The sequence below is a fragment of the Gossypium hirsutum genome, chromosome D10 (assembly GCF_007990345.1).
Source record: "Gossypium hirsutum isolate 1008001.06 chromosome D10, Gossypium_hirsutum_v2.1, whole genome shotgun sequence".
In the NCBI taxonomy this organism is placed as follows: Eukaryota; Viridiplantae; Streptophyta; class Magnoliopsida; order Malvales; family Malvaceae; genus Gossypium; species Gossypium hirsutum.
Window position 1 is genome coordinate 46,174,571 of NC_053446.1, and position 21,854 is coordinate 46,196,424.

Below are 21,854 nucleotides of genomic sequence, written 5' to 3' on the forward strand. Positions count from 1 at the left end.
TTTCTCACTCCAAAAACAGTATATTTCCCGAAATTAAAAAAAACGGCTCATAAACCTAATTAAAAAAGAACCATCATATATGGTTAATTTAGCCGAATTTTTAAGTTAGAATTTTTTTTTTACTTTTTTAGAATTAATTTCAATTTGTTCTGGATAATATAGAAGGACAATTTTGAGATTTTATAGAAAAAATTTGAGTTTAAAAAAATTATCTTTTTTATTTCCTTTATTTTTTTAAAAAAATAGTTTTAGTTTATTTTGGTATGAGAGAAAGAAAATTGTAGAGAAAAATATCTTTTAAAATTTTTCTTTTTATAATTAATATAGTTTTCTTATTAAAAGGAAAAAAATCTGAGATTTTATAGGAATTACTTGAGGAAAAACTTGAATATTTTGATGGAATATAATTATAAGTGAAAGAGTGGAGTTTATATTACTAGTTGAATAATTTAATTAATTTTTAAATTTCAGTATTTTTTTGAAAAAATAAAATTAATTTTAAAAAATTAAGTAATAAAGTTAGATTATTAAAATGGGTATAAGTAATGAGAATGATTAAAATGATGAAAGTATAGCAATATTACAAGCTTTTATTTTTATTTCCCAAAATAAGAAAAACAGTTGGGTCTCTTTCCTAAAAAAAATGGAACAAATTTGTTTGTGCAGGAGTTATATGGTTTTATAATATAATTAAATTATAAAAAATATGGAACAATAAAGCTGGAAGCAAAGCAAATGGAGAGTGAGATTATCTTTCCAGAATGCGACGACCATAGCTTTGAATATATTCAATCTCATAGCTACTCTCTTCTTGCTTTCATGGTTTCTTTCTTCTCGTTCCAGGAACCAACCCAAATGAGGTTTAATGGTATGTTCTTTGAATGAGATTAAAGTTGTTGGATATTGAGACATGGTATAGAGGTGAGGGTGGGAGATTTTGTTCATGATTTGAGATCGTTTAGGGGTTTTGGAAAGCTAAATTAGGGTTTATACACATGCATTCAAAAAGTAGTTTTTGTATGCTATAAAAATAGAATGCTAGTAATGACAATATATCGTAAAGAAAAGAGAAATAAAAATAAACAACACACAGATTTTTACGTGAAAACCCTTTCGGGAAAAAAATCAGCATCAACATACCCAATGATTCCATCTCTAGTTCTTCCAAACTATAAGCAAACATCAGTAGTACCTCGTAAGTATCTTAAAATCTACTGAACTGCTTTCCAATGCTCTTTACCAGGATTCTCCATGTATCTGCTAACTGCACTGATTGCATATGATAAATCTAGACGTGAACAAACTATAGCATATATGAGAGATCCCACTGCACTAGAGTATGGAACATGTGACATGTACTCAATCTCATTATCTAATTGTGGAGACAAAGCCGACGAAAGTCTGAAATGGGTTGCTTAAGAAGTACTAACAGGCTTAGCACTCTGCATATTGAACCTGCAAGGAACTTTCTCAATGTACCCCTTCTGACTTAGGTACAATTTACTTGCTTTTCTATCTCTAAGAATCTCCATACCAAGTATCTTCTTTGCTGGTCCCAAATCTTTCATCTCAAATTCTTCATTTAGTTGGGCTTTGATCTTTCTTATCTCTCATTTATCTTTTACTGCTATCAACATGTTATCAACATAAAGGAGCAGATACACAAAAGAACCATAATTGTTTTTCTTAAAGTAAACACAACTGTCAAAACTACTTCTTTTGAAATCATGAGAAGTCATAAATGAATCAAACCTCTTGTACCACTATCTTGGTGACTGTTTCAAACCATAAAGGAACTTTTCAGCAAGCAAACATAATCCTCTTTTTTTGAGACTGTAAAACCCTCTGGTTGTTACATGTAAATATCCTTCTCAAGTTCTCCATGCAAAAATGCAGTTTTTACATCTAACTGCTCAAGCTCCAAATCATGCATGGCCACAATACCAAGAAAAGCTCGAATCAAACTATGTTTTACAACTGGGGAGAACACATCTGTAAAGTCCACTCCTGGAATTTGACTATAACCCTTTGCAACATGCCTTGCTTTATATCTGGGTTCTTCAACACCTGGAGTCCCTTCTTTCTTTTTAAACACCCATTTGCAATGAACATTTTTACCTTTAGGAAGTTTCACAAGATCCCATGTTTTGTTTTGTGGAGTGATTTCATCTCCTCTTGCATGGCAAACATCCACTTTTCCGAGTCTTCACAGCTAACCGCCTCAGAATAATTAGATGGCTCTTGGTTTGCATCTATATCTTCAGCCACATTTAAAGCATAAGCAACTAAATCAGCCTCGACATACTTCTTTGGAGGTTTAATTTCTCTTCTAGTTTTGTTTTTGGTGATAGATTATTGTGGTAAAGAAGCAACTCTATTCTGAATTTTTGTACTGGCTTGAGGAGTTGACTCTATTGTAGATTCTAGATTAATCTGATGCTCCACCTACTTTTGATTTTCTTTATTGGAAGAGTCTTTAAGAGATAAATTAGGTAGCATAGCAGTTTCATAAAAAACAACATATTTGCTAACCACAACTTTTCTATTTTCAGGACACCATAACTTATACCCTTTTACACCAGCTTTATAAAAAAACACATTTAATGGATCTTGGCTCCAATTTTCCATTATCAACATGAGCATACGCAGGAAACCCAAAGATCTTTAAATTAGAATAGTCAGCAGGATTACCAGACCATACCTTTTGTGGAGTCTTTTTCTCAATGGCAACGGATGGAGATCGGTTGATCAAAAAATATGCAGTAGAGGCTGCTTCATCCCAAAACGAATTTGGTAATTTGGCATTTGACAACATACATCGAACCTTCTCCAAAATCGTTCTGTCAATTCGTTCTGTAATGCCATTTTGTTGTGGAGTATGACAAACTATCAAGTGTCTCACGATACCTTCTGACTTGCACAGTTTATTAAACTCATCAAAACATAACTCTAAGCCATTGTCTGTGCGGAGGTATTTTATTTATTTTTCCATCTGTTTTTCAATCATAGTTTTCCAAGACTTAAATGCAGAAAACACATCACTTTTCTGCTTTAGGAAGAACGCCCAAACTTTTCTAGAAAAAATCATCAATAAAAGTTAGCATATAATTAGCTCCACCTCTCAAAGGCACTCTAGATGGCCCCCACAGATTAGAGTGAATATATTCCAACGTTCCTTTCGTGTTATGGATTCCTCTAGTGAATCGAACTCTCTTTTGCAAATTCTTAGCCCATCAAGACGTCCTCTTTTGCTCAATTCTTCCATTCCATTCTCACTCATATGCCCCAGGCGTATATGCCAAAGTTTAGTAATATAATCATCTGACAAGGAAGAGGAAGTGACAGCTGCATCACCAGTAACAGTAAAACCCTGCAAAACATATAACTTGGCAGCCTTTCTCTGCCCTTTCATCACAACAAGGAAACCTTTGGAAATCTTCAAAACCCCACTTTCAGCTATGTATCTGTACCCTTTTGAATTAAGAGTACTCAACGAAATTAAATTTCTCTTCAATTCTGAAACATACCGCATGTCACTAAGTGTTCTGACAACTCCGTCAAACATCTTAACTTTAATCGTTCCAACACCTACAATTTTATACGAAACATTATTTCCCATTAAAACAACACATTTAGACACTGTTTTGTAAGTTGTAAACCAATCTCGATTGGGACTCATGTGGAAGGTGTAGCTCGAATCAAAGATTCACTCCTCGCTCACTTTAGAATTGTTGACAGAAGCGACTAGAAGTTCACCATCGCTGTAGTTTTTTACAACATCAGCTTCACCAGGATTTTTTGGTTGTTTTCCCTTTTGATTCGCAACCTCCCTTGTGATCTTGTTCTGTAGCTTATAACACTCAGACTTAATGTGTCCTTTCTTCTAGCAGAAGTTACAAGTTTTACCTCTGTTTGAACACTTCGATCTACCCTTAGATTTACCGCAAAGATTCCGTTCCTATGTCCTTCCACGATCATCATCAGCATTCCGTTCTTGTCTCCAACGAACAATGAGACTCTTTCCCTTAGAGCGGGTTTAACCACAAGATGCTTTATCTTATCATACGAGGTCAAAAAATCATAAACCTCATCAATTTTGAGAGATTTGCGGCTATATAAAATAGTGTCTCTAAAGGTTGAATAAGACGGGGGCAATAAACAAAGTAGAATCAACCCTAAATCTTCCTTATCATGCTGAACCTCCATGGCCTCCAAGTTTGAGAGAATTTCTTTAAATACTGTTAAGTGTTCGTGCACAGACGCACCTTCCTCGAAACGATGAGCATAAAGATGCTGCTTCATATGCAACTTGCTGGTTAGAATTTTCGACATACATATTTGTTCTAGCCTCTTCCATAATGCAGCGGTGATCTTCTCCTTCATCACATCCTGTAAAATTTCGTTAGACAAATGCAGATGTAATTGTGTTAATGCCTTTTGATCCTTACGCTTCTTCTCTTCATCTGTTAATGTCGAAGGCATCTTATCTATCACTAGCAGGGCATTCTCCAGATCCATCTACGCAAGAACTACTTGCATCTTAATCTGCCACAACACAAATCTGGTGTACCAATAACGAAATTTCATACTTCAAATACGCCATTACTGTGATCGAGGTGAACAACCCAGAAGCTCTGATACCAATTTGTAAAAATAGAACTTTGGTAATTACAATATATCACAAAGAAAAGAGAAATAAAAATAAAGAACACAGATTTTTACGTGGAAACCTTTTCGAAAAAAAACCACGAGGAAAGGAGAAGAAAATTCACTATGTCAAATTCGAATGATTACAACAGGAGTTTCGACTACATCTATTTATAGGTTAAAAAAACCTAATTCTAATCAAAGTCAAATATATTATACTAATAAATGCTAAATATATTATACTCATAAATACTAAATCTTCTAGAAAGAATATATATTTTGTTTAACTTGACTTGCAAGCAATCTCTTAGAATTTGGGTCACACAACTCTAACATATGCCTATTTTTATTTGTATAGCTTCCAAACATCATTCGGAAAAGATAATCAATTATTAAAAAGGACAGTATCTTGACATCACCAACTTTAAAGGTGACCTATTTCTCAATCATAAAACACATTTCTTATATGAATTTAGTTTGAGGGAAAGCTTCTTCCATTTTAATTAGTTTGTTGCTAAAGAAACAAGTCACAGTAACTTTTTCGTTGCGATTCGACTAATGGTTATGGATTTTGCAACTCTTGAAGAATGGCGAAAGGGGAAGATTGAACGAGCCGGAGAAAAATGCTCAAGCTTAACCTCCATTTTATGTGTCAAAAGCATTGGGGTAAGATTTCATCAATTATTGGGGAATTAATGTAGTTTATAATAATACTACTTGTATACATGTAGATACAACCAAATTTTTTTCCTTCACTACACTATTAAAAAAATTAAAAAAATTTAAATTTAGCATTTATTGTATAAAATAATGTCTTGAAATTTTTTTTTTCAATTACAACTTAATTTTAAACAAAAGATTACATTTGCAGAACCATAAAAAATTTAAAAATATTAATTCTGTTATTTATTAATTGATATTTTTAAATAGTATATATTTCTTTAAATAGTATATATTAATTCTGTTATTTATCCAATATAAAAATAAATTGATGTATTTATTTCTTTAAATGTGCATGATTAAATCAAAACTAAAGTTTCAAGTATATATTTGAACCACAAATAAAGTTTCATGTGTACAATTGCACCAAATTAAAGTTCATGTACACAATTGCATACTAAATAAAAAATCATGTATAATTTTGAGATTTATCCCTATTGAGTAGGCTTTTCGAGTTAAATTAACTTTAATGTTTGATTTTAAAGTTAAGTTAAATTGCAATTGGGTTTTAAAATTTGGGTTGATTTATGAGTTAAATTGGATTTATTTGTACTTTGACTTTTGAGTTTGATTCAAGCCCAATTTTCCAGTTTGAAACCCAAGAATATAGTCATCCCTAAGTTCAATTTTGAATCCTTTTTTGTATTGCAATTCAATCAGATTTTAAGCTTGGGTTTTAGCAACTTTAAAATGATATTTGTTCAAAGCCCACTTTATTAGTAGAGGACGTTGATAATTTCTCTTTGCAATTTAAACTTAGATTCTTCCAACACTGAATGCAATCTATGTTTGGCTTGTATTTTCAATTTTTATGAGCTTGTGAGCTTGATCATGCTGACAATGTGACAAGTGTTATACAATCGATTGAGGAATTGTCACTCAAGTTCTTCTCAGTTGTAAATCATTCCAAGCTTAAGAATAGTGTACCAATCCAAGACATTTCCTTTTACTAACCAAATCAATCATTTCGCCATGAGATCTCTATCAATATTAGCACTATTACAAGTGTCCATGTTGATGTAGATTTTCTTTGCCATTAAACTATTGGAATTTTGGAGATTGATCAATTTTAGGCATTTTCAAATGATTAATCTTCTGAGTGTAAAGATTTAAGTGTGTTTATCAATGCAGAGCAACATTTTCAACTTAATCTTTGATGACCTTATTGATGAGCTCCTTCAGGTTGACCTAAATAAACATTTTGAAGTCCTTCAATGACTTTAGTTTCACTTACAGAGTTTGATGTTGAATTTTGTTGGTAGGAGTTTGGTTGTTTCTACTTAAATGTTCAATTTGAGCCATCGTGAAAACATATTTGTCATCCATTCCTTTAATGCTTGTTGTAATAGATCCCATAGCTTTTGCAAGAGAAGCCATTGGTTCTTCCAATGTTGTGGCACCAATTTTTATAACATTCAACACTCTAGAATTTGGTTTAGCAGGAAACGTCCGAAGGAAAATGTGCTAGTGCTCATCAACATATAGTTGAAGTAACCTGTACTTAATCTATCCTATGACATGCCAACTACATCCAATTCTGCCCAAATAGTTATAGGGTAACCAATAATCCAATCTCATTATATAGCTTGATTTACATTTTATCATTTTCAATTCATAATCCAATTCATCATTTTATAATATAACATATTTCAACTCAATTTCATATTAAACACCATAAACCATTAAGCTATGCTACTTTTCATTCTATTCAATTTAGTTCTCTATCTCGATAACCAATCACAATTGTAATACCCCGAAAATTACTACAGTAAGAAAGTAAGATAGCATCCTTGATATAGTAAAATAAGGAAATAAAGTAACAATAAGGGAAATTTTGAGTTATGTCAACATTGAGAAGTATATTATGACATATTAATGCAAGAAATGATTAAATCACAAAAGTGAGAAAAGTTTTATTGCCCAAGAGTAAATACTCAAAATTTGAGGGGTTAAAGTATAAATATGAAAAAGTTGAAGGACCAATGTGCAAATATTTTAAGGGTGGAATGATCTAGAAACTAAAGAAAATAGATGAATTAAGACCAAATTGAATAGGTGAAGAATTATGATAGACTAAATCGCAATTTTACCAAATCAAGTAATGACTCAATGATGGAATTGTAAAATATCATAAAGGGCAAAATGGTTAATTAGAAAGAGAGAGAACTCTAGAAGGTAATGATGATGTTGGTGATATTTTTAATTAATTAATTAGATAAATATTATTTAATTAATATTTTATTAAAATTTTTACTATTATTTTATTATTAAATGATTAATATAAAAGGGAGGAAAGATGAAGAGAATTTTTCATCTTTTCATGCCTCCAACGTGAGAAGAAAAATAAAGAAAGAAAATTTCTTTTCTTTACAATTTGGTCCTTTCACCAAAAATCCACCATTTTCACTTAGAAATCAAAAAAATTTCCATAGCCACCAAGAGAGAAAATTGATAAGGAGACTAGAATATTAAGTTAGATTCAAGAAATAGAAGCTGGAGGAGAGAGAAAATCAAGTTAAAGATTGAAATCAATAGGACAAGGTAAGAACATTAAGATTTCAATATATTTATGAGTTTGATATTATTCAAAAAGTATGAAATTGATGTTAAAGTAAAGTTTATTTATATAAGGTTCTATGTTCTTGATATGTTAGCGAAGGGAAATAAGAGGAAGTGATGGGAAATATTGTAGAGAAAGGAAAGGAGGGTGTTATAAATTTGGTTATCAACATTTTACACTAAAATAGTTTTGGACAGCAGTAGTAGTCTAACTTTGAAAATTCACCAAAAATCGTAGAAATTGAATTAGAGGTTGAATAATTAAAGCTTATTTAGTCTAGTTTTACATAAAAGAAATAGTGTAAGCAAGAGAATTTCATATTATGAGATATTTGAATTTTTATGAGGTAGGGTCAGAGTAATTTTGGAATCCCTTGTTCTGACTTTGGAAAATCATTAAAAATTGTATAAAAATAATTATGGGTTATAATTTATATGTTTAAAATTATTAATGAGTCTATTTTCAATAGAAATAAATGGAACATCATCCGAATCTCGTATTTTAAATGAACTAATATGATTAAAGACTACACGAGCTTACTAAACATTCATTGCTTACGTATTTGTTTTTATTTACACTACAGATTATCGAAATCTCGATTGGGTTGGAAGCTTGTTGGAGATATATTGTAACACCCCTTACCCGTATCCAACACCGGAATAGGGTACGAGGCATTACCAAAACACATACACTTGTAAACGTATTTAACCGAGTTATAAAATTTCATCAAAATTAAAACTTTCAAAAATAATTAACATGTTTCTATAACTTTTCACAATATATCCTCAAAATATTATAATCATAATAATTAGGGCCTGCGAGACCCGATACATACTCATGCAATTTAATGCTTCATTTCCATTTCATTCAATTCGCAATTTCTCATGCTCATAATTTAAATCATATCACTAGAAATTTCCATTTAATTCACGTACAATTCAATGACATCAAATTCAAAACTAATACGTATTTACCATTTAACTCAATGTTTATTGATTATACCATTCAATAACACATTTATGAAATTCTCAATTTAGCAATGAAAATATCACTTTAGTTTGAATAACAACATCGTCCTGATATAAATACACTACCACTTATCCATTTACTTTAATTCTTTTGGGCCCATTTGTCACTTACCATCCTTAATCAAATTAGGGAACGGTCACGGAAAATTGAGTACTTCACTTTCACTTTGCCATAGTATAACTATGGTCTTACGTATGATCACTTATCACTTGTCCCTTGATCAGATAAGTGTAGCAACTTATCACTTTGTTTCTTGATCAGATAAGTGTAGCCACCTATCACTTTGTCTCTTGATCAGATAAGTGTAGCTAAAGCTATCACTTATCACTTTGTCTCTTGATCAGATAAGTATAGCCGAAGCTATCACTTCTCACTTTTCACTTGTCACTTGATCAGATAAGTGTAGCCGAAGCTATCACTTATCACTTTCCACTTGTCACTTGATCAGATAAGTGTAGCTGAAGCTATCACTTATCACTTTGTCACTTGATCAGAAGTACTCAAATCCGGCGTTCCGCTCAATTTGATCATTTATTCATATATCAGGCTTACCAACATGTGTTAATTCATAAACCATTCATGGTATTATTTCATGCCAAATCATATACTGAATATACCATACACACATACTATGAAACTTTATTTTCACACATGAGCTTAAACCATGACCAATAATGCACAAAAATAAGCATCATTCATATTTCATCGTTTATGAGTTATAATCAAACATATGACCATTTATACACGAATCATTCATATATTTCCCAATTTTCCTCCTCCTCCTCTCCATTCCACATCCTTAATGTGTATAACACACTTAAACAACATTAACCATAATTTCAATATTCACTAACATGTATATTCAAAGCTGTTTATCCGAGTCAGAGTCACTAAATTATTTTTATCCGGAGCTACAGAGATCCAAATTAAGATCCGTTAATTTTCCCTCAAACTAGACTCACATATCTTCATACCATAAAATTTTCATAATTTTTGGTTCAGCCAAATAGTACAGTTTATTCTTTAAAGTTTCCCCTGTTTCGCTGTCTGACAGTTCCGACCACTCTTCACTAAAAATTAATTATCTCATTGTACAGAATTCGGATGATGTTTTAGCTTGTTTCTTCTAAAAATAGACTCATTAAGGATTCTAACCATATAAACTATAACTCATAATCATTTCTGTACAATTTTTAATGATTTTCCAAAGTCAGAACAGGGGAACCCGAATTCATTCTGACCTTGTCTCACAAAATCTATTATATCTCATGATTTACAATTCCATTGCTCACATCATTTCTTTTATAAGAAACTAGACTCAATAAGCTTTAATTTCATATTTTATTCATCCTCTAATTCAATCTCTACAATTTTTGGTGATTTTTCAAAGTTACACTACTGCTGCTGTCCAAAACTGCTTTAGTGCAAAATGTTGATTTCCATTTTGCCCCAAATTTCACAGTTTATACAATTCGGTCCTTTCTCAATTAACCCCTCAATTAATCTAATTTTCTCAATTAGTACTTTACTAGACATTATAAGTTGTTACACAACTATTGAAATTCAGAATTGCCACATATAACTCTATCTTCAAACTCTTTTACTATTAGGTCCCAAACATTCACTTTCTATTCAATTCTTTCAATAAAATCAGCATATGAACAATTTAAAGCTCTAATTTCAAATCATCATATACTTCCAGCACATATTCATATCAACTTTCAACTTCTTTCATAAAATCAAAAACTAATGAATTTAACAAGTGGGCCTAGTTGTAAAAGTCATAAAAATACAAAAATTTCAAGAAATAGTCAAGAATTGAACTTACTTGTAATAAAAATATGAAGAACCAGCTTGAAGAAGCCCTTCCATGGTGTTTTAGCTGATGAGAATTCAGAAAAATGAAGAGAAATCTAGATAATTCCACTTGGGTCCTAACTTTATTAAGCAAATTTTGCAATTTTCCAATTTTGCCCTTAATTCTCCTTACTTTCTTGCTGATTTCATGCCTCTGCCGTCCAGCCCAAATAGACCTTGGGTCTATTTTCTTTTAAGCCCTCTTCCTTTTATCATTTAAGCTATTTAATCATTTCCCAAAATTTTGCATTTGTTACAATTTAGTCCTTTTTGTTCAATTAATTATCGGAACTTTAAAATTTCTTAACGAAACTTTAATACTAACTTTTTAACACTCCATAAATATTTATAAAAATATTTATGGCTCAGTTTAAAATCCCCGAGGTCTTGATACCTCATTTCGATTCTAATTATTTTAATATTTATTTCTAGTGCACTATTCACTATTTAAAAAATTTTCCTAACTTCATATTTAACTTATACTTGCTAAATTAATAATATTTTCTACCCATTTGTCGAATTTAGTGATCTCGAATCACCGTTCCGACACCTCTGAAAATTCAAGCCATTACATTTTTTTTTTCGTCGGATTTGTGGTCCCGAAACCACTGTTCCGACTAAGCCTAAAATCGGGCTATTACATATATCACACTATCCATTGGTTCTATCTGTAATTTTGGATGATTTGATTTTGGTTATAATGACATGTATAAGTTAATTTGGCCAACATTGGCTCATTAATGTTTTAATTTTGATTGGTTTCAAATATGAATGCTAGATGAAATGAAATGTCTGATAACTAATTTGTAAACTCTGGTAATGCTCCGTAATCCTGTTCCGGCGACGGATTCGGGTTAGGGGTGTTACAACAATCATATCAATTCAATTCAAATAATCATTTTTTACTTACTTCAATATCACACTATGCAAAAAAAATATAAATATGCAACAATTATAGTGATTCGAATCATAGAAATACAAATTGAAGATTCGGTTTACTTGTCGTCAGCTCTCATCTTCCTTTTTACTCTCAACGACCCCGCGTAATCTTTAGCTAAGAATAATAATCCAATAGTACACAAAATCAAATTTCATATCAAACCATATTCAAATATAAAGTCATATATTTTGTAATTTATTCAATTTTGTCCCTAAACTAGTACAAGCATAACTTTTGATCTAGAACTTCGGGTTAAAATCCAATTTCACATATGTTCATTAGGGACCTTCTACTTTCTATTCCTATCAAAATTTCATAATAATTTTATATTTTATTCAATTTGGTCCCTAATGTACGAAACTAACAATTAAAATTTACAATTAAGTTATGTTCTTAAACTATGCTTAATTTCTATCAATTTAGCACCTAAATCATTCAATTCTCAAAAACGAAATCTTATCAAAACTTCACCAATTGATCAAATTGATCCTTGGGTTAGCTTATTCAAGCTTCCAAGCTAAAAAAATTATACAAATAAAAAAAATTGGTAAGAACTTAGTTGAATTAAGGACCAAAAGCTTCAAAAACCTAAAATGTCGTCAAGCTTCTTCTTCTTTTTTTATTTTTATTTTTCTAATAGTTGGTTGGAGGAGATAAAATTTATCTCTCCATCCACCAAATTTTCATTTTTATACTTGGATTATGACTTAATTAACTTTATTTAATTATGTTTTAGTTATAATTAATCTTAATTTTACTTATTAAATCAATAATACTCTCACCATCCAATAAAGAATGTTTAAAAATGATTTATTAACCATTTTGTCCCTTTAGATAATTGCAATTTAAGTCCCCAAACCATTTCCTAATTAAAAATCTATAGCGATTCAACTTTTATAATTTAGTCTCAAGGCCTAAATTAAACAAAATTTCGGCTAAATTGACAATTTAAATTTCAATTTGTCTAAATATTAACTCTGTAAATATCACTATTTAATATTTATGGACTCAATTTACGAAAATGGATCCCGAAACTGTATTTTTCAATAACACTGGAAATCGAGTCATTACAAAGGGTCTTTGAGACTTTATCTTGGATGGTCGAGTCCACTTTAAGGGTTGTCGAGACATGATTTTTAAAATAATTTTTATATCTCTAGTGTTGATGCAACTGAATTTGAAAGAGGTTTGATCGAAGGGTCTTCTAGACTTAATCCTATAGATGGATGATTCCGCTTCAAGGGACTTTTAGGTTTGATCTTGAATAAACAAGTTTAGCCTATTTTTTGTTAGTTGAACAAGATTAGAAGGAAACTTTCTTCAAAACTAATACGGTGTTCTTCAGGATTTCTTCAAAAAAATTTCGAGATTTTGGAGGGAGCTTCAAGTCTACAAAAATTTTCTTTTCAAAGAATTACTGGATTTTTAAACTTGTAAATGTGTGTTGAATGGTTTGGAGGTGATCCATTTTAATGCTTCAGAAATATAACATTTTCATTTGAGTGGTTTATAAAAATTAAACACTAGTTGTTATCATTTTTTTATGTCTAAAATTATCTATAATTCATCTCCAACCCTTAAATAGAAGAATAATGCATTTCAGTGCACTTAAACCCACATCCTCCTGCATTAATAATTGTAATAGGCCAATTTTGGCCAGGGCCCAAATTACCAAAATAAAACAAAAACCCAAACCAATAAATAAACAGTCCAAAATTACATGTCCATTATAGTCCAAGTTTTTACCAAAACCCTAGCCCAATTTTAACTCTAGCCCAAATCAGCCCAACACCTAAACTAAACAAGAAAACCCTAGCCTCCCTAACCCTCTTCAACTGCCGCTCCTCCCATGCACGCCAACCTCCTCACGCTCACCACTACTACCGCACGCCATCACCACACTCATCTGACACCTGGAGAAATTGAATGCAACAACAGAAAAGGCACGCCAACAAGCAGTAAAAACAAACGCAAAAAGATAAAAAAAAGTAAAAAGTTTTAATATTGGCTATAAAAGCCAAGACGATTTCTTTGTATTTTTTTACGAACACACAATAGAAAATCAAAAAAGAAACAGAATTGAAGTTAAAAAGGTGTTTGCTTTTTATTCTTTTCTTGTTTTTCGTTTTCTATTTATCCTTTTTATTTTTTTACGAATCTATTTTAATAAAAGAAACATAGAATAAAAAGAAAGAGCTTACCATCGATTCATTTTTCCTCACCACTGAGGAGAGCTCCGGCAACCCTTCGTGATCTATTCCTTTTTTGTTGTGTGTTTTATTTTAAAACATAGATCTAGTTTTCAAAAAGTTTTTAAAAAAACAAATAAAAAAGAGTTTGAGAAAGATTGAAAAACCAAACTTTTGGTAGCCCCAGTCACCGTCTACGGTAGAGACGCGGCGGAGGCGCGGTGGCCTCATGGCCAGCCTTTGGGCGCATAAAAAAGAGGGTTGAGAGAAAGGAGGAACCCTTTGAATTTTATTTCTTTTAAAATAGTGGAGAAATGAGTAAAAGGAAAACAATTTTATTTTTATAAGGATATAAAACGGCGCCGTTTTGGGCTCAAACCACAGATGCCCAAATGACGCCATTTAGGGCCTATCCGCATGTGACCCAACCCACTCCAAGGGGGATCCGCGTGTTTTTGTTCAATGGGTTATTTACACCCCTAGCCCTTCCGCATTTCTATTTTTTTTAATTTAGTCCCTTTGGTTTTTTTCTTATTTTCTATTTTAATTTGACCACAGAATTTTGTTTGTTTTTCAATCGGGTCCCGGGCCCACTGACGCGCTGGAAAATGGACATGTGTCCAGGGGTTGTTTTTTTTACCCATTTGGCCCTCTGCCCTTTCGTGCCCTTTCATTTTGGTCCTTCTTTATTTATTTTATTATAGTTTTTACCTTTAATTTCATTTTTGTCCTGATTTAGTCCCAAATCTGTTTGATTTCAATTTATTTTCACAAATTTGTTATTTATTTATTTATTTTAAACCTTTTTCTCATATATTATTTATTTTAAATTATTTTTTTATTATTTATTTTAAGTTTTCCACATATAATGTATTTTAAACTATTTCAAACTATTATCCATTTTAAATTTTTTATATATTATTTATTTTTAAACTGTCATATATATTATTTATTTTGAATTGTTTTTTATATATATCATTTATTTTTTAAAAAACTTTTTAGTACATTATTTATTTTAAACTTCTTTTTACATATTATTTATTTTAAACTTTTTATATATTATTTTAAATTGTCTTATATGTTATTTATTTTAAATTGCTTTGTCTATTATTTATTTTAATTTGTTTTACATATTAGTTACTTTAAATTGTTTTATACTATTTACTTCAAATTGTTCTATATATTTTTTGTTTCGTTTTCTTTAATTGTTAATATTGTTATTAAAGTGACATGTGGTGTGATTATTGTCATTATGTGTATTATAATTCGTTTATTCGTATTTTCATGTTATTGTGATTCATTAGTGTACATTTTATTCGTAAATTATTACTCCATGTTGTATATTATTACTCCATCACATATCATTAAAACCACTTCAAAGGTCGCGTTTAATTTTTTTTTCTTTATCCATAATGGGCTATTTTATTATATTTCAACTAAATAGCACACATCGTTTAGGTTTTGTAATCGCTATTATTCAAAAAAAGAAAATTTTAAAATAAGACTATGTTTCGTTTTTAAAAATTCGAGAAGTCGTACCCTAACTTACGGGGTTTCGATTTTCTCGTTCAATCTAAACAACTAAACATCCTTCTAAATTTAAAATACCTAAGTTTTGAATAAAAATTAAAGGCAAGTTTATTCTCAATGGTTCAAGTGTCGCATCCTAACTTACGAGATGTGACATATTGTTATCGCGGGACGAGTGGGCCATTGATGCTCGTTTCAACTTCATTCAAACGTTTTTTTTAAAATTAACGTTAATAAAAGGGAGGGATCGTATTTCAAATTCTTTCGAAGTTTTCAATTTTTGACATTTAAGACATTAATTAATCAATTAGGTACAAATTTTGGGCGTGACGAGGGTGCTAATCCTTCCTCGCACATAACCGACTCTCGAACCCGTTTTCTTGAATTCCGTAGACTAAAATCGTTATTTTGATGAATCGAAATATTTTATTAAAATAACCAAATTACGAGGTGACCCGATTACACCTCATAAAAAAAAGATTGGTGGCGACTTCCGTTTTCATTTTAAATATAAAGGTCGGCCCATACAAAAAAATGATTTCGACAATAAAAATATCAATGTCAATCGAGTTAAGGCTCAGTCAATTGTAATCCTTATATTTAAATTGTTAAGTATAGTTGTTTGAATTGTTATTTAATTATTTTATTAAATTTTTTACTGATTTGAATATGCAACGAAAATTTTTCAAATTCAAATATTTCATAAATAATAATATTTAATTTGAGTTGAAATAATAATATTAACGTAATTAAATATAGAGAGTTAAATTTTTAAACAAATTTAGGAATTCTAGAAAATGCACCCATTGGGTTAATAGAACAATAAGAAATTTGAAACCGAGGAAATTAAACGCTGGGTAATAAACTAATAATACATTCTCAGAAACACTGGATATGAACACCGTCAGCAGAATTTCTAAAGCTTCCAGATTCCAGAAGACAAGGATCACTGTAAGACGTAAACACCATTTTCGACAGGTGTCCTTCCACCTGTATCCACTCCCCTGCGTTTGCATGCATTGCCTCACTGCTTTACACGTAGATCCCATCCACCTTATAACTTCCCCTAGATTAACCATCCATAGCCATAGTCTCTTGTCATTGCTCAAAATCTTTAGGCTCAAGTCAGCAAATTTGCTTGGGTTGTCTGCTTCTTCAACTGTTCTATCTGACTTAACTATGGCTACAGTTGGAAGGAATATAGCAGCTCCATTGCTGTTTCTCAACTTGATCATGTATTTCATTGTGCTCGGATTCGCTAGCTGGTGTTTTAATAGGTTTATCGATGGCCAAACTGCTCACCCAAGTAAGTGATAACCCTATTGTTACGTTTAAAAGAAAACATTGTGTTGCTTGGTTTTAACCCGAGGGAAGTGTTTCAGGTATGGGTGGAAATGGAGCCACCGGTTTCTTCTTGACAATCTCAATCTTGGCTGCTGTAGCCGGCATAGTTTCAAAGTTAGCAGGAGGGGGTCATATTAGGTCTTGGAGAAGTGATAGTTTGGCTGAAGCTGGTTCATCTTCGTTAATAGCTTGGGCCTTGACTGCATTAGCCTTTGGGTGAACTTCGCATTTTACCCATTTTATGTATTTATCGAACTCGACCAATTACTCCATTTTTCATTTTTGAAAACAACTGTTTTCCCTTGACAGGTTTGCTTGCAAGCATATAAATATAGGAGGGTGGAGAGGGTGGAGATTGAGAGTAATTGAAGCTCTCATAATAATTCTCACATTAACCGAACTCTTGTACGTTTGTTTGATCCATGCTGGTCTATTTGGCAGTAGGTATGGACCAGGGTATCTAGACACCGAATATGAGGGCCAGCCGGTGCCTAAGGGCGGCCCTGCTGTAACAGGGTCTAGGGTTTGAAGTACCATAGTGTTGAACTGGAACTTGCCTTTTTTAAAATGTAGTTTTGCTTTGTGAACTCTTTGAAGTTCCTTCTATATTTGTTGCTATTCGCTGCTTTGTATCTGTTGTGTGTATTGCTTAATGATTCAGGTTAGAAAGTAGATGAGAGAGTGTAGAACTCCTGTAATATGAGACTTGGCAGCATTTTCTGTAGGGGTGTGAAAAAAGATATTCTAAAACCCGACCGAAGTGAATCAGACCGAATAAATTGCACAACCCATTTTCATACACTTAAATATTTATTATTAAAACTTAATCTTATTAAAAGTCTAAATCCACAATATTCATCAATATTTTAATAATTAATATATATAAAACATCTAAATAAACATATACTCGTCAAGAGCAGTAAAAAATATGATCATATATGGCGACCATGGAAAATATATCTTGGTAGGTACCTTTTTGAGTTCATTAAACATTACTTGATTTAAATTTTTTAATAATTTTTTATAAAGAATTTAATATAAAACAAAATTAAAAGTAAACCAAATTTAAGAAAAATACAAATTAAAGAAAATAAAACTATAAATACCTAAATTAAGTCTATTCGGTTTATTCAGCTTTCACACTCCTAATTTTCTGGTTGGGGATCAGCATTTGAGGGTAATGGGTATTTCACAAAGATATTCCTTCTTTAACATAATTGAATTCACCAATGAAAAAAAGATTAACAAAGAGGGACTTTCTGCCTAATATTTCTTTACAGTAGAACATCTACATGAACAACAAAGGTACCAAGAATAAAATACATACCAGCATGCTCCTTGTTCAACAACACACAAAACCCCTTGGTTATCCAGCTACAAAAGATCTCTCTTTTTGCTCCCTACAGATAAACAAAGCAGCATCTTATACCAAAGTTCAGTTCCTTAATTACCACTACTGTTTTCCACTTTTCAAGTGTTCCTCAACTGTTAAAATCTTTCTTTCTTAAGGTAAAAAAGGCTATCAGATAAATCTAGTGTAGGACCTTTACCGGGAAATCAGGGTGTTAAGTCAAAGTTAGATTTCAGAAGAGAATGAACTTCAATCAGGGAAGACACTTTGAAATCTGGTGTTAGATCCAAGTTGGCGAAGTCTTGAGAGCCATATCTCCCCTTTTCATCAAGCAAACATGTTAATGCTCCTGCATTTTTCCCACAAGCCACCTGCAAATACATGTCGTATGAAGATGATAAATGAGATGGATAATCAGTTTTTTCTTCATTATTTAGTATCCTTGCTTTTGAAGAGGACACTCACATCATCTTTAAGACTATCACCAACCATCATGACTTCATTTGGTTGAACGTCCCAAGTCGAACATATATGAAGCAGAGGAGCAGGGCTCGGTTTATAAGGACGAAACTCTCGGCTTAGAGCCGGAGAAAACATCATCTGAAAACTATGAATGTTAGATTAACATTCATTTGTCTCCCAATCTAACCAAAAAAAAGCTCAGAATGGTTCAGTTTCATGCTTCAGATAACTTACTCCGAATCGTTGATGAAACAGATCAACTGCATCTTTGACATTGCGAGTGATTAGTCCCCTTCTGAAAAAAATGGAAGCAACTAAGGTTAGCATCTAAAAACACCACCATGAAAAAAAGAAAGGTTGACAGATTAAAATCCTAAGTACTACAGAAAAATTAAACACAGCAAACCAAAATGCTATTTATAGCTATAGTGGTTGGTCCAACCTATTGTGTTTCAACTCTTCAATTTTCTTTAAGTACTTGTGCTTGGACATGGATATGGAGATACGATTATCTCTAAGAATCCTCCAAACACAAAGAGGATCTTAAAAAAAAAGAATATACCCATGTTGGATACATACTTGTATCGGGCACTCGTACCTAAGTCCAAATAATAGGGAGCCCAACAGTCAAGCCACATGGAGCATACATGGAAGCTCAGTGATCTGGTGCGAGGCAATAACTATAATACCAATAGGTATCTCAATATGAAAAATAGATAATTGTAGGAGCAAAAATTGACCGTATTTTCTTTGCATCAAGAAACCCACAGAGTTGAGCTGCACCTACAACATTATCAACCAAATATCACAAGCTTAAATTGGTTAGCATGTAAAATGGAAAATAAATGAAGCTCTTCAGCTGAAAGATAGAGAACTGCGGTTGCTAAATCTCAACTTAAAAGGAGAGAGCCCCAGCAAGCACAAAGGCAAAATCCAAGACAAACATCAAATGAAAATAAATCAATGGAAACCTCATATGAAAATACTCCCAAATGTTTGCTACCTTGTAACTATTGGGAAACTATGAAAGATATCTACATTTGCCCAAAAACAAAGCATATGAAGTTGCTAGCTAATGATATTCTTAAACCCAAGTTTTTCACAGTTATTTTAATTGTTGTGTTCACAAATACATTGAGTGATGAAAAGAAAAGCAAGTTTTTCAGATTTCATCAATAAAATTCAGAGTACAATTCTCTCCATTGACATTCTTTCAATCTTCTTTAATCTTCTTGAAGGATACATGAATTTCAACACTCTGCAACTGAACAATCCATCAGCTAATTTTACCTTAAACCCCACAAACATAAGTACATTTTCCAAATAATAATGGACAGATTTTCATGTTCTATAATTGATACCAACTAATTCAATGAAACACAAAACAAGAAACCACACTGCATATCCATATTACATGGACTCAGATTGATTGTCAAACAAGGATGAGTTCAAAATAAAAATGGGTATTCTTGTTTACTTTTTAAATGCTTCCATATGTTCAAAAAAAATATTATATATTAACAAAATTGTGTATATTTGTGTGTATTCGAGTATGTACGAAAGAAGCAGATTTCCTCTTCAAAAGGGTATCCTTGCATTTTAATCCTATTCAAGTATATAACTTGAAAATTGAACTTGAAAGTGACAGAACCAAATCATCAAACAAAATCAAATAATAATTAACATGACCCTGACATTTCCCTTTCACTTTAATAGCCACCAAAAACTAACCAGGCATGATTTGGAGGCGATCAAGGCCCTGTTTTTCGAAATCAGCAATAATCTTGTAAGCTTCTTGCTGCTTTTCGGGACTCCAACTCTCAATGTGGTGCAAGATATCAATCCCAGAGGGGTTTTCAGCTTTGATTCGCTTGTACTCGACGTCTCCGAGGACAGCCTTGTACATTGCGGCGAAGTCGATGACAGGGACGGTGAGGGTGCCATCCATATCGAAAACGACGCCGCGGAGGCGGGATTTGGCTGCTGCGACAGTGGACATGGGAAAAAGAAGGGATTTGGGGGGCAAGCGGAGGAAGGATTTGGAGAGAAATGAAGGCATTCGAGATTGAGAGAAGGATGGATTTTGGAGGCTATTTATGGGATTGAGGCTTTGGGGGTTTCTGGATTTTGGTGGGCGATTGATGTGAATCATCAGTCATCAATGTGTGGCGGTGAAATTATTAGCTCTAAATAAAAGCCACAAAAAAATAGAGGCGAAAATAGTGTGAAACGGCACAGCGTATAGGACAAAACGACTTGCAGAAAAGAACCAAAACCTTAAAACTACGCAAAGTGCTCTTCTGTTACCGTTTTTTCAGCAGCCGAAACTAGAGCTCTGCAAACATGTCTGGCCTCGCAAATAACAGCGACAAGAAGAATTTCTTCCATTTTCAAAGAGGAGAAACCACAAGAGAGAGTTTTAATTTCTATGTGTTCAGTTGTGTCATTGTTTATGCTACCTCGTTGATTATAATGAAGGCAAGTTTTCTTTCCCTTGGAGAGATTGATGAAGCTGATTACGGTTTAGAAAAGAAGAGAATCAAAGAAGCAACTTAGATTATGGTTTGCAGGCATGAACTGTTTGCTATGCGTTTAAAAAGACTAACTCAATTCAATACTGCATTGACATGTTTTTCATGTACTCCTTAGTCCTTATGCTTTCATAAAAATTGAAGATGAAAGATGGAACTTTCTAAAATAAGAGTAATGTCCGCATGAATGGGATGATAATATCATCTTCGTCTACTGTAATAATACTTTTATCATGAATTCTATAGATGCAGGGTTGAAGATCAAGATTCCTATCTGTATTATACTTCACAATAGTTTTCTGTACACCAATTGCAGCTTTGCATCATATTTCCTCCACCCATATGCAGCAGCGAGTTGGGTTGAAGGTTTGTTTCCTCGACAGTGTCATTACACACTTGTTTGTACATAGCCTGGACTGAAGATATTGGTCTTTTTCTAAGTTTCAATAATTTAGCATTTGGTAGTTGGCCTACGTGCTTTACAAGTGCATTGCCTTCATATGCAGAAAAGCATCAAAGGATTTCCCTTAGAGAACTCGTACTTGCATGTCAAATAGACAAGATGTCAAGGAAGGACTCCCAGGTAATTAAAAATTTAACGACTTGCTGTCTTACAAGTCATTGGATAAATGACAGTTGTACTATACTTTTGAAGTGTTACAGAATGATAATTCAATGGAAACGATTCCAAGAA

At 32.2% G+C, this 21,854-nt stretch overlaps 2 protein-coding genes and 2 long non-coding RNA genes across 5 annotated transcripts; 2 read left to right on the forward strand and 2 right to left on the reverse strand.

The window, feature by feature from the left end:
• Window positions 1-13,455: 13,455 nt before the first annotated feature.
• LOC121222232 (uncharacterized) lies at window positions 13,456-14,228 on the reverse strand. The gene is made up of 2 exons (XR_005919412.1): window positions 13,955-14,228; window positions 13,456-13,666 (listed from the first exon to the last, which is right to left on the reverse strand). It is a non-coding gene; the product is annotated as an uncharacterized lncRNA (long non-coding RNA).
• A 2,332-nt stretch (window positions 14,229-16,560) lies between these two features.
• Window positions 16,561-17,403, forward strand: LOC107914946 (membrane protein PM19L). Its single transcript, XM_016844016.2, has 3 exons — window positions 16,561-16,778; window positions 16,855-17,032; window positions 17,126-17,403. The coding sequence occupies exons 1-3, from the start codon at window positions 16,652-16,654 to the stop codon at window positions 17,343-17,345; spliced, it is 525 nt and encodes a 174-aa protein (XP_016699505.2). The 5' UTR covers window positions 16,561-16,651; the 3' UTR covers window positions 17,346-17,403.
• A 494-nt stretch (window positions 17,404-17,897) lies between these two features.
• Window positions 17,898-21,668, reverse strand: LOC107914945 (haloacid dehalogenase-like hydrolase domain-containing protein At2g33255). 2 transcript variants are annotated; one of them, XM_016844015.2, is made up of 6 exons: window positions 20,361-21,668; window positions 19,370-19,406; window positions 18,864-18,924; window positions 18,633-18,767; window positions 18,367-18,538; window positions 17,898-18,216 (listed from the first exon to the last, which is right to left on the reverse strand). In XM_016844015.2, the coding sequence occupies exons 1-5, from the start codon at window positions 20,779-20,781 to the stop codon at window positions 18,374-18,376; spliced, it is 819 nt and encodes a 272-aa protein (XP_016699504.1). In that variant the 5' UTR covers window positions 20,782-21,668; the 3' UTR covers window positions 17,898-18,216; window positions 18,367-18,373. The 2 variants fall into 2 exon arrangements, with proteins under 2 accessions (XP_016699504.1, XP_016699503.1); XM_016844014.2 differs by having other exon boundaries at window positions 19,370-19,412.
• Window positions 21,386-21,854, forward strand: LOC107914947 (uncharacterized). The gene is made up of 2 exons (XR_001689103.2): window positions 21,386-21,526; window positions 21,667-21,854. It is a non-coding gene; the product is annotated as an uncharacterized lncRNA (long non-coding RNA).